Source organism: Pseudorca crassidens, chromosome 20, assembly GCF_039906515.1.
Source record: "Pseudorca crassidens isolate mPseCra1 chromosome 20, mPseCra1.hap1, whole genome shotgun sequence".
Classification (NCBI taxonomy): domain Eukaryota; kingdom Metazoa; phylum Chordata; class Mammalia; order Artiodactyla; family Delphinidae; genus Pseudorca; species Pseudorca crassidens.
In genome coordinates, this window is record NC_090315.1 from 26616544 (window position 1) to 26637131 (window position 20588).

At 36.6% G+C, this 20588-nt stretch overlaps 1 protein-coding gene across 7 annotated transcripts in view; it reads left to right on the forward strand.

Annotated features, from left to right (window-relative positions):
• PHKB (phosphorylase kinase regulatory subunit beta) overlaps positions 1–20588 on the forward strand; it is a 193668-nt gene that overhangs the window by 157279 nt on the left and 15801 nt on the right. For 5 of the 7 annotated variants that reach the window (XM_067718117.1, XM_067718115.1, XM_067718118.1 and 2 more), the window contains 6 exons: positions 1229–1290; positions 1375–1537; positions 2650–2731; positions 4572–4629; positions 6785–6875; positions 9697–9899. In XM_067718117.1, coding sequence (XP_067574218.1) covers positions 1229–1290; positions 1375–1537; positions 2650–2731; positions 4572–4629; positions 6785–6875; positions 9697–9899 — 659 coding nt within the window. Of the gene's footprint in view, positions 1–1228; positions 1291–1374; positions 1538–2649; positions 2732–4571; positions 4630–5768; positions 5860–6784; positions 6876–9696; positions 9900–20588 lie in introns of all 7 variants that reach the window. The other 2 variants (XM_067718116.1, XM_067718114.1) reach the window with 1 other exon arrangement.

The window sequence follows — 20588 nt, forward strand, 5'->3', positions numbered from 1 at the left end:
CAGTTGCATGTTTGGCCTTTCTCACTCAAACTCTGCAAGGAGACTTTAGTACGATTGCTGGTAACATGTCCATCATGCCATTTGTAGTGGCTATTTGTTGATGAGCTACTTTATGTGTCTTCACTAGAAGAGAAGGCAGCACAACTCTGGGTGGTTAGCCAACAAGAGCAACATTCCCTATATCCTGTTGCTTCACATTTGAAATGAACAGTGAGAAAATAGAGAAAATAATATATTTAAGACTGAAAAATTAACTTATTTTTAAATAATAATTTATGGCTTATTTTCTGGGCAGTACATTTCTCACTTTTATTTGACAGTTCATCAGATAATTAGAAGTGACACATAGTGCTAAGTATCATTGTGGGTTATCATTCATTTATACATTCACCATGAACCACTGACAGACAACAACTGTGTTCAAGTTTGGCCTCATTTAGTTTGCTCAAGCTATAATCAGGAACTAGTGGAATATAGAATGACCAAATATTGGTTTCCAGAATGTAGATAATCAACACCTTCATGATCCTGAAAAATGGAGAGTTGGCAACGTCTCATCATTGGATAGCCCTGAAATATATTTCTGTAGCAAAATCCAAAGCGTAATTATCTTTTCTGAAGACAACATTGGTATTTCATGTTTTTTTTTATTTCAAAATTTTATTTTCTAACATTTTAATAAATACTGAAATTTAATTGAGCTTAAAAATAAATAAGAGGATGGAAAGAAAAACAATTCATCTCATGTTGATTCTGCTATTTATTATGACTCATGAGCTTGTAGCTTGATGTGTATGTTCTATTTCAGGGGGATTTGTTGTATGTGAAAATCTGTCTGATTGTAGAATGTTCATTTAAGAAGTTACTTAAAAATCATGGCTTTTTTTTGGGGTTTTTTTTTTTTTGCGGTACGCGGGCCTCTCACTGTTGTGGCCTCTCCCGCTGCGGAGTACAGGCTCCAGACACGCAGGCTCAGCGGTCATGGCCCAGGGGCCCAGCTGCTCCACGGCATGTGGGATCTTCCCAGACCGGGGCACAAACCCACGTCCGCTGCATCGGCAGGTGGACTCTCAACCACTGCGCCACCAGGGAAGCCCAACATCATGTATATTTTTTAAGTAAACTTTTTAAAAAGTATTATATATTTACAGAAAAGTATGTACATAGATCATAAGGTTGCAGCTTGATGAATTTAAGAGCTGTGACTCTTTTCTCAATCACGTTTCAGACACTAATATCTGGAGCTGTGGTAGAACAACTTGACTTCTTACGAATCAGTGACACAGAAGAGTAAGTTCTTTTAGGTTATTATTGTGTTTCTTGAGATTACATTAGGAATGCAGGGAATCTGAAACTTTTTCTTTTAAATTCTAGGCTTCCAGAATTTAAGAGTTTTGAGGAACTAGAACTTCCCAAGCATTCAAAAGTCAAACGACAAAGCAGTACCTCCAATGCTCCTGAAGAAGAACAGGAGCCAGATGTCACCATTACTGAATGGAAAAACAAACCCACCCATGAAATTCTTCAAAAACTGAATGTGAGGAAGATGCAATTCCCACATGGCCCTGAGTGAGGTTGGCAGAGCAGGAACTCCCAGGGGCAAACCATATTTCTTCTTGTCCTCCCAGAGAAGGTTGTAGTTAACCTGGAGGTAGATGCCTGTCTGTACCTGAGGCAGTAATGAGAGGTAGTTCTCATGGTCTGATATTAGTGTGGATGTCTTAAAGATGCTTAAGGAGTGTGTTGTCTTGAGTAACCCATTAAAGAAGTATAGTTTCCTTTGGGATCTCCAGATTTCTCTTTCAGTGCCCTTTGTCGCCTTTTCCCAACCCAGGTCTTCTCTCCTGTCTCAGTTTTTAGGTCTAATGCTTGCTTTGAGTCTCTCCAGTTACCGAGGAAAGCAATCCTATAACTACATCCATATGAATATTATGTTAGCAACCTAGTATTATACCTTCCTTAAGGTTATTTTCATTTTAAAGGAGGAGGGGTGGGGGTATAAGGTATAGTACGTATCAAAGGAAATGAAATTCTAATGGTAGAGCTATAAACACAATGACATTTTATTAGACCATACAAATTTGAGCATGTAGGCTAAATATATAACCTGTCAGATACCAGTTCTTGTGATTGATCGATATTATCTATGGATCGACATAAGCATAAATATGATATAGTAGGCATAAAACATAATGCATATAATAAGTGGTCTACATACATCCCCTCCTTTCATCCTTCTCTCCACATTGGGTTGACAGCAACATGGTCTCCCATTTATGAACAAGTAAAGTCAACAAGGGAGTGATTAAATGACTTGACCGAATCTCTCAGAGAGTGGCAGAATCAGTATTAATGCTTGTAGACAACATATTTTCTATTCATTACTTATCTTGTTTCCTGGAAAATTTGATTAGTAAATCCTACTACCCCAGGAAGCTAGCTTGCCTACCCACTGTTTCCAGGATAGCTAAAATAAATAGTTGTATAATGTCATCTTACGTTCAGTAGTATATCAATGACATTTTATCTTTTCTCAATTGCATAGCAGAATATTTCCTCTTTGCATCATGTGGTTTCATGATTAGTTATCCCCTGTGGTAATTTTTGTACCCATTCATTACAGTTACTCATAGTGATTTATATTTTCAGGACTGTAGTTGTCTGGCTAGCCAAGCCATCCTGCTGGGTATACTGCTGAAAAGAGAAGGGCCCAACTTCATCACAAAGGAAGGTAAGAGTACATGTCTAAGAGAACATTTTTAAATAAAAAGACCTCTCTATTTTTGAACTTATATCAAATATGCATAATGAATATCCACTAAAATGTTACAAATTATTTTCTCCTCTATTAAACCTTTTTTAAAAAAAAACTTTTAAAAGGAAAATTCATACCCCCTTCTCTGATTGTCTGAATGGTGTTGGAACCTGGATTCTGCCTGTGACTGTTAACCTCTGATAACTCCATAGTTGTTTATTGACAGTTTCTGTTTCCAGTTTTTTTTTCTGTATGTTTCCAAGAACAATATTCAATCATTATAGCTATAAAAATTAGCTCCTTCATGGTCTGCAGCAGCCATTTGAAATGGAACATGGCATTTAGTAGAATTGCACTCTCAAGACTGTTTACAAGAATAAATCATTCTAATCATGTTCATGTCCACTCTGCATTAAGGATGAAACCCAATTATCCCTGAAATCTACACTCGTATGTTGAGTCACTACTCTAAGGAATCTTTGAATTCTACATCATGGTCTACTTCCAGCATTTTATAATACAGAATAATGTAGGATACATTTCAAGTATTTAATGTCTAGCTACTCAAAGTTTTTAGCTCATCTGAAAGTTCTCTGTCCAGAGATGCATATTGTTTAGTTAGATTTAGAAATTGAGTCAATATTCTAAACAGCAATGTAATTAATAAAACTTATAGTTCTGGTAGTGAACTAAACATAATTGTTTACTCAAATAAGGTCTACTTAGTTTTTGCATTATTGTAGCTAAGAGATAACTGGCTTGAGTATTATACAGTGAATTGAATAGTCTTAATTTTTTAACTTAATATTATTAAGGCAGAAGAACTTTAAGCAAATTTCAAACAGAATCCTTCATGTTTCTAATTAATCTTGAAACTCAAAGTGTAAACAGGATCCTAGTTATATTGAGGACATCAAAATTTATACTTTAAAACAATAGGATAATTAAAAAGCAGACATTTCATTAGGAACCTAGAATTCAGAATGTTTATTTTAGTAGTGCTTTAAAATGAAACAAAATTTATATAAAATAGTTTATAATGAAAATGTTGAGAGAATTATTTTTTAAACCATTTTTATAAACTTGGGAATAATATTCATCTGTTACTTAGATATTTAAAAGACTTTAAATGTTTTAAATCTGTGAAACCTTATATATTGAAAATCATAAGCATCTACAGAATCTGAATATAATTTTATCCAATTTGTTATAAAAATAAGTTCAGGGTAAAATGATAAAGATCTTGTCCTTTACCCTTGTTTACCCTTTTTTGTGCTCTGTCCTGTCACGTGGTTAATTTACTGACAAACCAGTCATGATGCCAGACCACATGTAAATTGCTCCCAAAGAATGAAACCCAGTGGTATTTTTTGAGCACTGGTATATGATCATGCATATAACAGAATCACCATAAAGTTTTTTTGAACAAATAAATGAAGAATTATGTATAGTCAGTCTATAGTATTTGTTCAATTTGCTATATTCTGTTTTTTATTTTCTATAGTAAATTAAAATAACTTATTTTTATTTATTAAAAACATAGATTGTGTATTAAGAAAACAATGAATTTCAAGAAATAAAGTACTTATTCCAAATCATATACTCAAACTAAGTAGTAACAAGGGTTGGAGACATTCACACTATATATTTGGGTTACATATTTAAATATGTCAGGTAGTTCAGAACATTAATGGATGGATGTATTAACTCTAATGGAACAAAATGAAAATTCAAGAGTGTTTTTTTTAAGGGGAATAAATGTTATGCATTTAATAAAAAGCATTTTTCAACAAAGACTCTATTATCTGATGTCTAGGTACCGTTTCTGATCACATTGAGAGAGTCTATAGAAGAGCTGGCAGCAAAAAATGTTGGTTCGTATTAGCGTCCTTGTCATTATGTTTTATTTTTATGTTTTCATATTCAGTATCCTAAAGGTAATGGACCAGTCTTAAAGGTGGTTATTCATCCTAATTTTTACTTTTAAACTCCAAGGTTACAGCACTGTGACTCAGCCTACTTTCTAAGAATCTGCCTACATTGCATTTTATCATGGCTCTCCCAAGTTATTAAAAACATGTCTGGGAGTAAAGACACCCATAGGAATAGAACCTGGAGAGGATGCACTGGAATGATGTTCCAATGGCTCTTTCCTACCCTGCACCTCCTCTGTCCCTGCAAGATGCTTTAGGTTCTAATTTGTATTTGGGAAACTTGTTCTGTTATAGAAGGTCATGAAGAGACCAGTGTTTCATTTAATCACAAGCAAAAAATAATATACTTAGGAAATAGTTCTCTCATGACTTAAGTTGAATGAATCCCAGTGATTGTAGTTGCTTCATAACAAGTAACTGATACGTTCTGCAGAGGTAGTCTCTTCCCAGAGACTGAAGAAAAATTAGGTAAGTTGAGATAAGGTTGTTTTATTTCACAATGGGGTAGGTATGTCTAAATGCATGCCATCTTCATTTTTGAAGCAATTATAACAGTTTTACTAGCAAAATCTAACATTTTGAAATTAAGAGTATATAAATATATATATATTTTTAATAACCCATTATTATCTAATTTTGAAAAAAAAGTTTCAAGCAGTGTCATAAGAAACTCCCTTAACCTTGATGAGCCTGTTTTCTAATCTCTAAAATAAGGGGATTAGACAAAACAGTCTCTTAGCAGTATTTCAACTCTATGATTTATAATAAATATACCATTCCAACCCAGAAGAAATTATGTAATAGTCCTGTGGTTAAGTCTCAGATTTTCACTGTAAATTCTCAGCACAGTAAGGCATGCAAACCAATAGGTGTTGCTTTTTAGTCAGTAAATTTCAAATGTGGTCTATAATCTTATCTTCGGTTAAGCAAACCTGTATTTGCTTTATGTTTAATACTTATATTTTAGATAAATCATTAGCAAACATTTAGAGTCCTGACTGTTATGTTTAAAAGAACAAACTCCTGGAAGTTTTATTTACTGTATTTTCCCTTTTATGGCTTTCCACTGACATACCCAGGTTGGCGGTACGCTACGGGGCTGCATTTACCCAGAAATTTCCTTCCTCTATAGCCCCACACATTACTACTTTTCTGGTACATGGGAAACAGGTAACATGCACAGAATGTGGAAACTCAAGCTGCTTGAAATGTGTGGGCTTATTTGCGTTCTGAGGGTTAAATATGTCTTTTGGTCTTACAATGTGTGGGTGAAAGCTTCTCTAAAAGTGTTTGTTTCACTAACTTTATCAGATATGACTTAATTTTCTACTAGTTCATCTATGTTGAGATTAAGCAATGTAAGTGTTTTTTATTGGTCAGCTCCCATAGATGTCCTGAAATACAAGAAAACAGTTTTAAACCTACATTTTTATTTTATTTTCTCCATCTAAAAGTCCCACATGAATTTTTACTTTTGAGGGGGCAAAAGTGTCTTATGTATTGCAGGTGCTGTGCTTAAAAATCTGTTCTCCTTACAGTCTAAGACTTTTTCAGAAATGTAAAAATAGCAGTGTGAATTCCTTCCTCCAACATTCTGGCAAGAAAAAAAATACTGGTATTTCATTGTATCACTTCCTAAAATTGAGTACTAAGTGAGTCCCCTGATCCAGGGATTTGGTTATGTAGGCACCGAAAGAAACTTGATTTAAAGCGGGTTATAGGAATAGAGGGCATGTACCAGTGACAGTCTTAATAATGAATTTTTTAATGCAAAATCAGAATAATCAATTCTTCCTCCTATGCCACTCCCTGCCAAAGGGATAGTTAGGCTCCCTTTTCTTTCTTTTTAAATTGTTAATGGCACAAATAATGCTGGTGGCAGAGGTGAGGATGAGGTTATCCCTCCCTAATTCTGGTTGGTCCTACAATCTGGGAGATTTCAGCTGTTAGGTCGAGTGTCTTGGGGTCATTGTTTCCTCCATATTATTACATGAGGACCTAATTGTGTATATTTTTAAGTCTCCCCGTTCAAGGGCCCCACTCATTCATCATTTAGATTTGTCAACCTCTGGCCTGCTCTCTTCTTCACCCCCAGGTCGGTGGTGCGCCATACAGCAAGTCTTTTAAGTAAACTAGTGGACAGCCTGGCCCCATCCATTACTAATGTTTTAGTGCAGGGCAAACAGGTAAGTATCTGATTTTCAGACTCTTCGTCACAGTCACAAACGTTTCTGGGCAGGACCCTGGCTTTTAAATCTGGCAAGCCTCAGTGTCATAGGTCTCTCACAGTCACGGCTCAGGCATTTCTACAAAAGGCTCCTTCCCCAAGCAAAATCTAGTCTTAAAGATGCACAGATACTAAGTATTTGTGCTGCACCTCAGAGCTTTAATTTTCAACTTCTGTGTTAACTTGAGATCAGTGAAGATACTGACAAAGAAAATGGTATGATACCTACTAAAGCACTCCAGACAGGCTTAGGATAGGTAGAACAAAGATAGGGAGCAGTGAAGGGCGCATTTTCCCTTCTCCTCCTCTTAAGATTCTTCTCCCCCTTAGAAATGCATTGACTCCCCACATCCTTAACCTTCTGGACCACCTCTCCTTCCAGCTCCTCCCCTCCCACCAAGGCCAGCTCTTGTCATCTTCTCCTCACAGAGCCATCTCCAGTTAGCAGTCCCTTTCTCTGGGTTCTCACAGTAGGCCTGTGACACTCCTCACAACCTGCCCTGGATCCCAGTTCATTTAAATGTGTGTCTCTCACCCCAGGGTAGGCCGTGAACCCCCAGAGGTCATGGTCCATGTCTTGTCCAGCACCTGTCCCAGTGTGCCCAACATGGCCTTTGAGAGGCACTTGGTGAATGTGGGTTGAATTGAGCCTGTGCACGTGGCTATGTGGAGTGGAATATGGCTGCTCATTTTTTGTTTTATTTTCTATAAGCTCTAATTACCTGGCTGAATAATCATTTGATTGGAATGAAAACCTGCTTGCTTTCTATCTCTCCTTTGGGAGTATGTGTGCTTTGTCATGTCTTCCTGATAGTTAACCTAGGGATATAATAATACAAAAAACTTTAACCTTCTCTGATGGAATCAACCCATTGTTCATATCTCAGGGCTCTTAACTCATTAAAACAGAAATGATTTCATCTTGACATCTAGCTTTTGAAAAGTTGAAAGAATATTTTATTCTGTAATATTTAATAACAATGAAAAAATTATTGTACTAATAAAAAAAACTCCTAAGAAAAATTTAAATCACTTTTCACATATGTTATTTTCTCCAAATTATTAAGAGGTAGAATTTTCATTCTCATTCGTCAGCTAAAAAGACCAAGACACAGGTAGTAACTTATGGGGTTCCTTTCCTCACTGCAATCCTCAAATCCAGCCACAGAGTCCTGTATTGCTGCCTTGGACTGAGCCACCCCTTAAAGAAAGTAAACAGGCTTTGGGAAGCTATTTTTCCTTGGATTTTAGGCCCCTGTAGTATATCTGAAAATATAGTTAATTCTACGATGTATGAGAAGGTTTTGATGATCTCTGAGGTCACTGGCACCTGACAGTTGGAGAGGAGGGGTAGGTTAGGGTTGGTCATGTCCATTCTATACACTATCTACAGGGAGATTACAGCCTGTGATTCTGAGATTCTGTTCACAGAGCAGAATCCTGGAGGCCTTGGAGCCTGTCCTGAGGCTGTGGCTGGACCATTGCCCACCAGACCAGCACATCTCCCAGGGAAATAGTCACTTACAGAGCTGGGTACCTGGGAGGCTGACAGCTCTGCTTCAGGTGTATGAAGTCCATTCATTCACTGCATCTTACACTTTTACAAAAAAGAAATGAGAATGGAACATTCCAAGTTTGTAATTGCTTATTTATGAAATTACACCCTGAGAACTGAAGTAATATTGTTTCTACAGAGCACTTTCCGATCATCTCAAGCTCCCTGGAATGAAATAGTGCTTTAGTCATCATTGCTTCCGGAGGCAATGATGTGCCTTCTGTTTGCTTTCTTCTTTACAAGATGACATTTTAATAAAAGTAATCGCACTTGGACTAACTGGTTGGTACCAGTTGTGTTACAATAAACTAGCAGTTCTCAGTTTTCACTCCATCACAAAGTTGGGGCAGAAGACACCTGTTCTGCCTTCTCCCCTCATCTCAGAAAACACAGGGCCCTTTGATGTCCTCTTCTTTTTCCTGCATCTTATAATCGTGCACTGTACAAGGAAGAGAGTGGGAGAGGGGTAATGAGGAGGAAGGAGGGGCTTCAGACTTTTCTGGGAGGCAGAATGCTAAGGCGAGAGGAGAAGGGGGGAGCAGAGTATTTATTTCTCTTGCCCAGGCTCAACAGCACTCTTGGCTTTGAATTTTCATTGCCATTTCCCTCTGTGCTTTCTCATTTCGCAGGCTTGTGGGCAGTCTTGTTTATTCCCCTCCACAGGCCAGAGATACATCAACAAGTATTTCAGCACTCACTGAAAATGAGTGCCTAGAACTACGCCAGGAAAAGTGGGGCTACACTACAACTCTATGTCCTTACACCTGCCTTTGAAAAGATTACAGTGTTGTTAAAGAGTAAACACTTCCACATGAGAAACTGTAAAAGAGGTGAAGGATATACTCTCAAACATAGGCTGTGCACTAAAGTAAAACTAGTCAATGTATTCTGGTTTCTCTGGGGGGTTTCTAGTACTAAAGTCATTCAGAATAATTTTATCTCATTAGTTATTTATATTCCTTCCCTGATTTTATCCATTCACCTCCACTCTCCTAACCAGGACCCTCACCTGCCCTTGTATTTCAGACCAGACTGAACCATCATGAACTCCAGTGGGAGTCATGCTTTGAAAGCCATTTTAATAAGTAGCAGGAACAGTTATTCTACCTAATTCCCTAGCTTGCATAGAGTAATTTCATCCTGCCAGTCATCCTGAGCCTTGAATTTTTTTCTTTTATCTGTTAGTAGCTAGGACATTTTTACAAAAAAATTCTGCCACCTATAGGTAACTCTGGGTGCCTTTGGACATGAAGAAGAGGTTATCTCTAATCCTTTGTCTCCAAGAGTGATTAAGGACATCATCTATTACAAGTGTAATACCCATGATGAGAGGGAGGCGGTCATTCAGCAAGAACTGGTCATCCATATTGGCTGGATCATCTCCAATAACCCGGAGTTATTCCGTGGCATGCTGAAAATACGAATTGGGTGAGTAAAGTACTTTGCATTTGCATAAAGAGAATTGTTCAAGTGGTCCTTGGCCTCTCTGAGTGAAGTGCTGCCCCAGATCTGGTGGGTATTTAGGAAAGTGCATCTTGCCCTAAGTCATAGAGACAACATCTGGTGGTATGAAGAAATAAATACTAGTGGCCTGAAAAAAACCCTCCTGTTAAACATATTTAACTCCCAACATGAGATGTAGGGGAATAACTCTGTTCTCTGGTAAAATCAAACTCCAGGGGTTTAAGCAGGTGTATCATGTTAAACAATAAAACAAACAAACAAAAACCCCATTATGCACAATACTTGTAAAAAATCCTCTAAATAAGTGGATAAGACTTAAGAGAAGAGTGGGGTTTTTTTTAGTAAAATTAGGTGTCAGGAGGACACACTCAAATAAAAACTTGGTCCTTTTAAGAATATTCTTATGTATCCATTTTCTACCAAAATCTAAATTTTAGTCATTAAAATTGTAAGTGTTCTGTTTGGAGAAGTTGAAAGTAAGGCTCTGGTGATCTTGAATCTTCTTAGTCAAGCACTGTGTGAGGCAGTGCAGTAAGCACGTGACCAGGCTCTGGCATCCAGCGGAACTGAGTGCAAGTGCAGACCGCCACTCATCATCTCAGTGGCCTGAGGTCAGTGGCTGAACCTCCCTCCTGTTTTCATACCAGCCTCATTGTTTTGTGTGAGGTGAAACAAAATAATATGTTTAAAAGGCCTGCCACAACCGAGTAAAGTACAAATGAGTCTTTTCATTTTTTTAAACATATTTTTGATTGTATTGAATGCAGGTATCATGTGAATATGTTCTAATTGTAAAAAAGTCAACAAAAAACAATACTTGAGCATATAGAGTAACCTAATATGTGGCCAATTTGGGGGATGATCAAGTGTTTGAAAAGACTATGTAGCCTGTCAGGCGCAAATACCTGTGAATGTGTGTGAGTGTGAATAAGTGTTTAGCTTGCTAGTTGTATAATTAGATCATCAATATCTTTACTATTTCTGTCCTACTTGACTTTCGATTGCTGATAAATTGTAAAATGTTCTCCTGATTATGAATTTGTCAATCTCTCCTTGCATTTTTATCCGTTTTGCTTTATATATTTTAAAGCTTTGTTTTTGTCCATGTTGCCATGTTTTAACAATGAATCTTTCCTTGTGTCATTTATTTTGTAATTGAATTATTTTTAAAAAATTATTTTTAATTTCAAGCATCTACAAAAGTATAGAAAATAGTATAATAAAGCCCATACTATTACTCAGCTTCAACAATATCATCATATGGCCAATCTTATTTCACTCATACCCCCCCACTACCTACCTCACCCACACTCCCGTCTAGATTTAAAGCAAATCCATCATATCATTTAATCTGTAAATACTTCAGTGTGTATCTCTAAGACATAAGGACTTTTTAAAAGCATAACCATGGTCCCATTACAATGCATGAAATATAACAAATGAATTATTTGTGTCTAATATTACTGCCATGCCTGCTTTCTGTTTTTGTTTTTATTAGCTTGGTATACTGTCTTCCATTCCTTTACCTTCAATGTTCTTTTTTCATTTTGCATAGATATGTCTTTTATATTTAACATTCATGCCATATTTACTTTTAATCCAGTCTGATTATCTTTTAATAGAAATATATGTGATATTTGTGCCATTTCATTTATATTTTGACTTATTTCTACCATTATATTTTGTTTTTTAGTTACCATGCTTTCTTGTTGTTTCTTTTTTTTTTTTTTTCCTTCTATTGCTGGATTGATTTCATTTTCCCTTTCATTTCTTTGTTTTAATTTTGCATGTGAGTATGAAGCACTTTATGTAAAATGATTACCCATTTTTTCCTTCAAAAAATTACATTAAAAACTAGTTGCTTATTGGAAGTATCTGAATGCCTCTCGTTTCAACAATTCTCATTCTAGGAATTTAGATATACTTTAACAGCAGTCTTCATTTCATGCTTGTTTGAAATAGTGGGCCATACAATAAAATGCTGTGCAGCCATTACAAGTAACAAGATAGAGTCAATATACTGATATTTATAAATGTCCAAGATAAATTAAGTAAAAAAAAAAGTTGCAAATATATTGTTCTATTTTTTATAAAAGAACAATAATACTGTATATATATATATATATATATGTATAATATATATGTGGAAAAATATACATAAAATCGGTGTCAATTATTTTCTCTGGGAGATTTCTACTTTGTAAGTTATGTTTTTCAGTTTTACTTAAATTTTTTTAGTTGAGGTTATTAGTTTTTAAACTGTTTACCTGATTTTAGTTAGAGTATATTTCAGGTACGCTTCCCATTCTTTATCTCCTCTTTCTTTTGATTGAGAAATGAACTCACTCTGCATAGAACTTGACCTTCGTTTTCATCCCTTACAATAATTCCTTTCAAATATTAGGATGTATTCCAAATCAGTTATAAGAACTGTGAATCATATCCTGATTTTTCGGTCTCTGTTAGCTCTAAAATTTTCAGCTCTAATTCTTGACTATATATGAGGATGCAGAAATGGGTCTTTCATGTGAGTTGTCTCTAAATGAAAAGAGGTGTGATTCTTTGTATCCATACAGGTATTAAAAGTACTCTGTTGTCACAGATTCAGGCATTTCTCTGAGGCTGACTAAGAAGTATAGGTTATAACTCTTCCAAATCATATTATTTGTAGTAAATGTTCTATTCAGGGGACTCTTTAAGTGATAGTCATCCTTACGGTGACTTAAGCAAAGGCTTAAAGTAAAAGTTAACTGTTCCCCAGGATTTTACAATGCTGTGTTTTTCAGCCTCTAAGTAGATTTTCCTTTACTGCTTATTCAGCATTTTAGGCTAATTTATGTTCTCTCAAAAATCCAATGTAATTTTCTTCCTTGAATCCATCTGACCTGAAGCTTCTTTCTCTGCATGGGAATGAAGTATGTTTAGTTTATTCTAAAAATAGTTTTCTTCCTGTTTTTGTATCTGCTATTCTATATGTTCAGTGCCTTCTGTGAGAAATAAAATACTCTTTTTTTCTCAAACTGTCACCCGAAATAAAAATGTCAGGACAGAGCATCTGACTTAGTATCTAATGATAGAAAAAATCTAATGATAGAAAAAAGCCTCCTAATGGAGAAATTTGCCGGGAAACTTTATTCACTGTCCTGAAACTCATCCTGGAATTAATCGAGGCATTATATTCCCATTGTGGGTATTAACATTGTCCCTGCCCAACTTATTATATGTATTTCCCCCATATGCTGGACTCACAGGGTCAGCTCTAAACACTGGGACATTGTCAGTTGGGAAGGAGTCTGATTTTTTTTTAATTTATTTATATTTTTAAAATTTACTTTTGGCTGTGTTGGGTCTTTGTTGCTGTGCGCGGGCTTTCTCTACTTGTGGCGAGTGGGGGCTACTCTTCATTGCAGTGCACGGGCTCTAGGTGCACGGGCTTCCGTAGCTTGGCTTGCGGGCTCTAGAGTGCAGGCTCAGTATTTGTGGCACGTGGGCCTAGTTGCTCTGCGGCATGTGGGATCTTCCCAGACCAGGGATCAAACCCGTGTCCCCTGCATTGGCAGGCAGATTCTTAACCACTGTGCCACTAGGGAAGTCCCGGAGTCTTTTTTTTTTTTTTTTAAATAAGAAGTAATTTATTTAAGAAATTTACGTCTGCTCAGGATAGAAACCAGATCTTCTCTTCCTATCTGTATTGTGTTCTAGCCCACAAGAGATGTTCAATAAAATTTGACAGATTGTTTAATATATAGGTTATAAGTAGATTCAGGTAGTTTGCCTTGAGCTAGTGATGGGGAATTTAGGAAAAATAAAAGCATGGCTCTCTACTCAGAGAAATAAAAGACTCTTTTAATTTTGATAAATGCGCTTGGTTTGTACAAGTCATGTCCTTCAGGAAATGACAAAGTTAAACAGGGCCTTGTTTATATGAAAATTTAATCATACATATAGAGAATAGAAGGATGTAGCACTTTTTCCACTTATTAATGGAATGGTGCAGTTAATCATATCAGGGCATGGTACAAATTACCTTATAATGGTACTTCTCTAATCAGCATTCCCTGTAAGGATCTAAGGGGGTACATATGTGAGTAACATGTTGTTTTTGCACTCAAAAGTTTACTCTGATGAACGGTTTCATCCTCCTTTCCTCCTCCATCTCCATAACCATATGTTATTTATTGCACACCTATTATATGCTAGACAGTATGCTAAAAATACTTCATATATATTATCTGATTTAATCCATACAACTTTGAGGTAGTCACTAGGACCCCCATTTTAAAGTAAACAACTTGAGATTCAGAGAGCTTAGGTAACTTAAATCAGTAAGTGAAAGAACTGGGATTTATACCCAGGACTGCCTGACTCCAAAGTTCTTGTTCTTCAATCTTAAATACTTTGTGCATGTTTTCACTTATGTATAGTGTTGCTCTCTTTTAAGGGAGACAGGCCTTACTGTTTGTTTCTAAAACCTTATGACCTTTATGGTACCTTCTACATGATTTCAGCCTATGACCCATTTTACATTCAAGTATTCATGTAGCAGCTATGATGTGCATTGTCTCCTGATGGTTTTTGTCTTTAGTTTGTCAGTCCTCCAATCTAGGATCAGTACTATTTAGTATTGTACAGTACAAGACACACCAAGGAGGCTGAACAGTTACAAATTAACAAACATAAAAAATAAGATTTTGCCCCCTTTATTCATCATGAGACCAAGAAAATAGGGATGATTTGGAACTAATTCTAGGTTAGCCCCTTGTACAGTGCAAGAGATATATTAAGATACTATGAAAATTCAGTGAAGTTAAGTAACTTGCACTTGGTCACAATACTAAGAACCATGATTTGAACCTAGGGTGAATGACTCCAGAGTTCATGCTTCCCCATCCCTCTTCCAGCTCTCATATATATAAAATAGGGAGGCTGTCCCTGCTTTGGCTTCTTCATTGGTTTGTGGCGGTTCTGGGTAAGGAATGTGAAGATCTTTTGCAAAGGATAAAACTTAAACAGTATTGCTGTGACATTTGGTAATTTGAGGTCCTCTATCTTGTGGCATTTGGAGAGCAAGTACCTCTGGGGCTTTCTTTCTGCAGACTACAAATCCCAAGGAGGAGGATCCCATGCCCCACCCACCCCCTCCAACAAACACACACATACTCACCCTTGTCTTCCAGTCCTAGGTTTGCAAAGACCCTCTGCTCCCACAAGAGATGTTCACCCTCGAGGTATCCCTTTCCACCATAGTTGATTCTCCTTCAAGGCCCAGTGGAATGATCCCAAGCATTTCATAAAATGAAACTCAAAATCCCTTTTGGATTCTCTGCTGCCATCTGACATGGTCTTACCCCACCATCATCTGGTGGGACCTCATGAAGCACATGGCAGACTCTGAAAAATTGTACTGTGGGGACTTCCGTGGTGGCGCAGTGGTTAAGAATCCACCTGCCAATGCAGGGTACATGGGTTTGAGCCCTGGTCCGGGAGGATCCCACATGCCGCGGAGCAACTGAGCCCATGTGCCACAACTACTGAGCCTGCGCTCTAGAGCCCGTGTGCCACAACTACTGAGCCTGCGCTCTAGAGCCTGCGAGCCACAACTACTGAAGCCCGCACACCTAGAGCCCAGGCTCCACAAGAGAAGCCAACGCAATGAGAAGCCTGCGCACCACAACAAAGAGTAGCGCCCACTCACTGCTACTAGAGAAAGCCCACGTGCGGCAGCAAAGACCCAACACAGCCAAATAAATAAATTAATTAAATAAAAATTTAAAAAAATATTCTCCTGTGCCTGCCCATGGTGCTCCTCCACCATATTAACAGAAAGGTTTTGGAACCCTGTCTCTACTCAAGGGATATCTAACAACCTCAGAGAACTGCAGTTATCCTGTCTGTGAGGCTTGTGATAGTGCCCTTCTGAAAAGAAAAAAGATAATTTTGTATCTTTTTAATATATTTTTATTGGAACTTATTTTAAATAAATTTTACTCAGACCTCAGCTCCTTAAATGAACAGCTTCCTTGCATTTACTGCTAGCAGCAAACACATACTCTATTTATGTATCTTTACAAAATTTACCTGGAATTAGTCCCTGGAAGGTTTTGCTTAAAACCTTGCTTAAGAGCAAATTATTCATTTATAGAGTCCTTGAGTGTCAAATTTCTTATAAATTGTTGAGTTTCTTGCTCTTCTAAGTCACCCGTTTGTGTTTGTAGCATGATTTTAAAAGAAAGAAGGGAAGGGATTTATAGAAAACATTTTTTTAATTTCCTTACAGGTTAATTAAAGTATTTCAGACTCATTCATATCTGACTTTTTACTGTTGTTTCTATCTTTCAAATGTTGATTATGCTTAAAGAGATTGATAGTTTAGCCAGCTTTTAACACCATATTCCTCCTGAAATGCTAACATTCATTAGGCTGAATGGACATAAAAAATAAGAACATTTGTCTGAGTCATGGTACATCTTACACATAATTCTCCTGCACTATGTATGCTTGTATCTCTCTGTTTTAACCTCTCTCTCTGAGGTTTTTGGATTTTTAAATTTTATTTATTTACATCACCCACTGCCTCAATTGCTTTAAACCAATACCACCATGTTTCTTTTCTCTTTTTCCCAAGGTTAATCCTGCCAATGCAATTTCTTCAACATTACTGCTATCAGGCACTCCAGTGAACAAAATTAACCTGCTCACAGGAATGGTATTCTAGTGTGATAATGATTTGATTTGCTGTCTCATTATTGATTTGTGCTCCAGCTTTCATGTTGAAATAGATTAAGTTCCTGACAGGCCCATTACTGTAAAGACCTCCAATCAACTGCTTTCTGTTCTAGGTCTATTATTCAGGAGACAACCCCTGAGCATATATGTTATCAAGTCTTTTTCATCCCTGCTTTTCATACTGCCAGGACATCCTCTGTAAGCCATTATGATCCATGCATGTCTTGTCTTCTAATGCCCACAGCTGCATCTGTGGATCACACATCCAGTGCTTAAGAGAAGTCCTTTGGTGTCATAGGTACCAGACCATAACATTGCTTGTGCAGTAAAGGAAAAAGGATATAATTGCAGCTCTGAGTTCATTAGCCTGGTTTGATACTCATTCATAGTACTTTGCTTTTGCCATTTGATACGAGGTAAAGAAGTGAGATGATGGAGTTCTACCTCTATTCTGTTATGATTAGATCAGAGGTAGAGTGGGTGAGTGATTTCTCTCCAGTTACCAAACAGGAAGCTCACTTTGCCTCATCAAATTGTCTCCCTCTTTGTATTAATAGGAATCAAGCAGAACAGTCCCTTCTTGCAACTTTTCATCTCCTGTCATATAGCTTAGTAAAATGTTTGCACAGTTATTTGTTCACGTGTTTAATAGTAAACTTGGCAAATACTTCTTAGTATCTTGAAATAACCTCAAAATGATTATTTTAAAAATTGTTTCTTGCTGTGGATCAGTGCTATTCTTTATAACATTTTTTCAGAAAATGTCAGCTGTTCTGATTTACCAGTGATGTCAGGTTTCCATGTACCTTATTTTATATTTCACTCCTTAATTGGGGCAGGTTGGAAAGGAAAATGCCAATACATACACAACATGCTAACCAACCTCACATTAAGAGAGTTTTTAGAAGGATAAACTTATTCCCAGGACTGTATAGGAATACTAGGCCACCTCTTCACATTTTTCCAGCATTGTGGAGGAATTCATTGTCAAGTCAGACCATGCTACATTTGAAGGTTGATCTGGTCAGTAGTGTGCATCTGCCTCTCTCTCATTTGCTTATTGTCAAATAGAGCATGTCGCTGGTTCTTTAGGCAGACTGAATTTATAAGGATCTGGTCCAAGAATAACCTTCATTCTTTTGACCTTCCACAGTTGCTTGCTTGCTTGCTTTCCCCATTTTGCATTAAGTGCTTTTACATTGGAATTGTCAAATCAGGTTTGGTGACTTTGTCAGCAGGAATGAGGGTAAGAAGCCAGATTTTCCCATGCAAAGGAATTAATGCTCTTTTGTATTAGTAGTTCTAAAAATGGATTAAAATGTCTTTGATTTTCTAAACTGTGTGACTCACTTGGTTATTTACTTTCTCTAAGTGTCTGTTCATATATAAGGCTATTTGGCTGTTTCTGTTGTAGTCTTTTGAAGAATTCCAAGCTAAACAGATTAACTTGGCCAATATTTTTGAATGAATAATGTATTTTTAACAATCTGGCAAATAAGTTAGATTCATTTGTGCTCAAATGAACCTTCTGGGACTTCCTTGGTGGCTCTGTGGTTAAGAATCTGCCTGCCAGTGCAGGGGCCACAAGTTTGATCCCTGGTCCGGGAAGATCCCACATGCCGCGAAGCAACTAAGCCCATGTGCCACAACTGCTGAGCCTGCGCTCTAGCCCGCCAGCCACAACTACTGAGCCCACGTGCCACAACTACTGAAGCCTGTGCGCCTAGAGCCTCTGCTCCGCAACAAAGAGTAGCCCTCGCTCGCCTCAACTAGAGAAAGCCCACATGCAGCAACGAAGACCCAACACAGCCATAAATAAATTTATTTTTTAAAAAAAGTCATCTTCTTTCTTTGGTGGCTGCTGAGTACAATGTTTTCTATAATTTGCTCACAGAACTGCTGAGATTTTGTAAATAGAAGCCAGACGGGAAATTTTTAGATCTCCAACTATCTTTGTTTATGGTACTGAAGGTTTTAAAAGGTAAATGTGATAGATAATGTTTACTTTTAATAACTCAAGTTTTGGGAGGACCTTAAAAAGTAAGTGTTTTAAAAAATTTAGTTACTTATTTTAGAAGAGGACACCTCCTGAAGTGAAATCAATGAGGCACTTCTTCCAACCTGAGTTTGAGAAGTCAAATAAAAGGAGTTTGCTAACATAATTTGAACATAACAATTGAACATAAAAATTGAACTCTATAATTTCAAAAGCATTTTAACAGTTTTAACATAACATTGTCTTACTTATTCCTCAAAATAATTTCATAAAATGAGCTGAACAAGTAATAGTAATACAGTATTCCCATTTGAAAAATAACTTGGAAATGGGGTTCAGTTGGTAAGTGACAGAATTGGTATCCAGGTCTGTCTTCATTGTTTTTTCTTTTCACTAAGAAAATATTTAAATGTGTAATAACAGAATAGTTTTGTAAATTCCTATATACCCATTATTTAAATGCAATTTAAAAGCAATTGTTAGTAATTTATATTTACTATATTTGCTTTACTTTGTTTTGGCTGTAAATTATAAAGGAAATTTACAGCCAAATGACATTTTGACGTTTACCCCTCAATATTTTAGTAAGTATATATCTAAAGTAAGAAAAAGGACATTTTCTTAATAAACACAGTACCATTATCACACCCAACAAAGTTAGCAATAATTCCTTAATATTACCTGGTACACTGTTTTTATTCATATTTCTCTAGTTGTCCCCAAAATGACTTTGTTTTAAAAATACCAGGGTCCCAAAGAAGGCCCACACATGGCATTAGTTGCTATATCTCTTAAGTCACTTTTAATCTAGAACAGTACCCCTTTACCCCATTTTTCTTTTCATGACATTAAGTTGTTTGGGGACACCAAAAGGCTGGTCTTTAGATTTTCAATTTGATGTTCCTTCTATTATACTAAGCTGCCTCAAATGTAAATTTTAAATGTTAAATAAAGAAATAAAATAATAAATAGAAAACAATTTTGTCCAACCTATAAAATTAAAAATAGAATTTTTATATTTTAAAGAGAGTCCATGGAGCAGTTTATTATAACTGAAATGTTGCTGTAACAACTAATTAGGTTTGACATAAATACACTACCATGTGTAAAATAGATATCTAGTGGGAACCTGCTGTATAGCACAGGGAGCTCAGCTCAGTGCTCTGTGACAACCTAGATGGGTGGGATGGGGTGGGGGAGGGAGGCCCAAGAGGGAGGAGATATAGGTATACATATAGCTGATTCACGTATCATTGTACAGGAGAAATGAACACAACATTGTAAAGCAATTATACTCCAATAAAATAAATTTTTAAAAGAACTAATTTCATAAGCAACTTTAACATCAAAACATCCAGAGTAACTAGTAACTATATCCTTGTGACTTTTATGCTTGTATAACATTTTGATTAAATGTAGTTCATAATAATGAAGATGAACAAGTAAATAAATTCTAGTCTTTGGCAATAATACAGGTTTAGTCCAGTTTTGCTTTTCAGCTGATTAGAGAAGTGCAAATTATGCATCTTAACTCCGTTACATATTCTGTTGTTGCACATATCAGAAAATTCACGAACATGTAGTTTGTTGTTTGTAGATACCTTGTCATCTTTAGTGTTCTTACCAAAGAGCAAGTATTAAATATTTGTCATGTACTATCAGTAGTAATAGTAATGTTATATATTTTTTAAATTATTATGTTCTATCCTTGTGTATCTCTCATGCCTTTATAATCTATCTCAGTGTCATGCAACATAGTCTGCATTTGACTGGCAGACTAGTTAAATTCCTAACTTCCAGAAATGGCAACAACAAAGAATAGTGAAGAGGATAGGAAAAAGAGCTGAGAGTTGCCTTATCAGAGGGATTGGAGCAGTCACAGGAGACACACTGCCTTGTGGCTTATGGCCTGGCCCAGTGGGCAGGGTGAT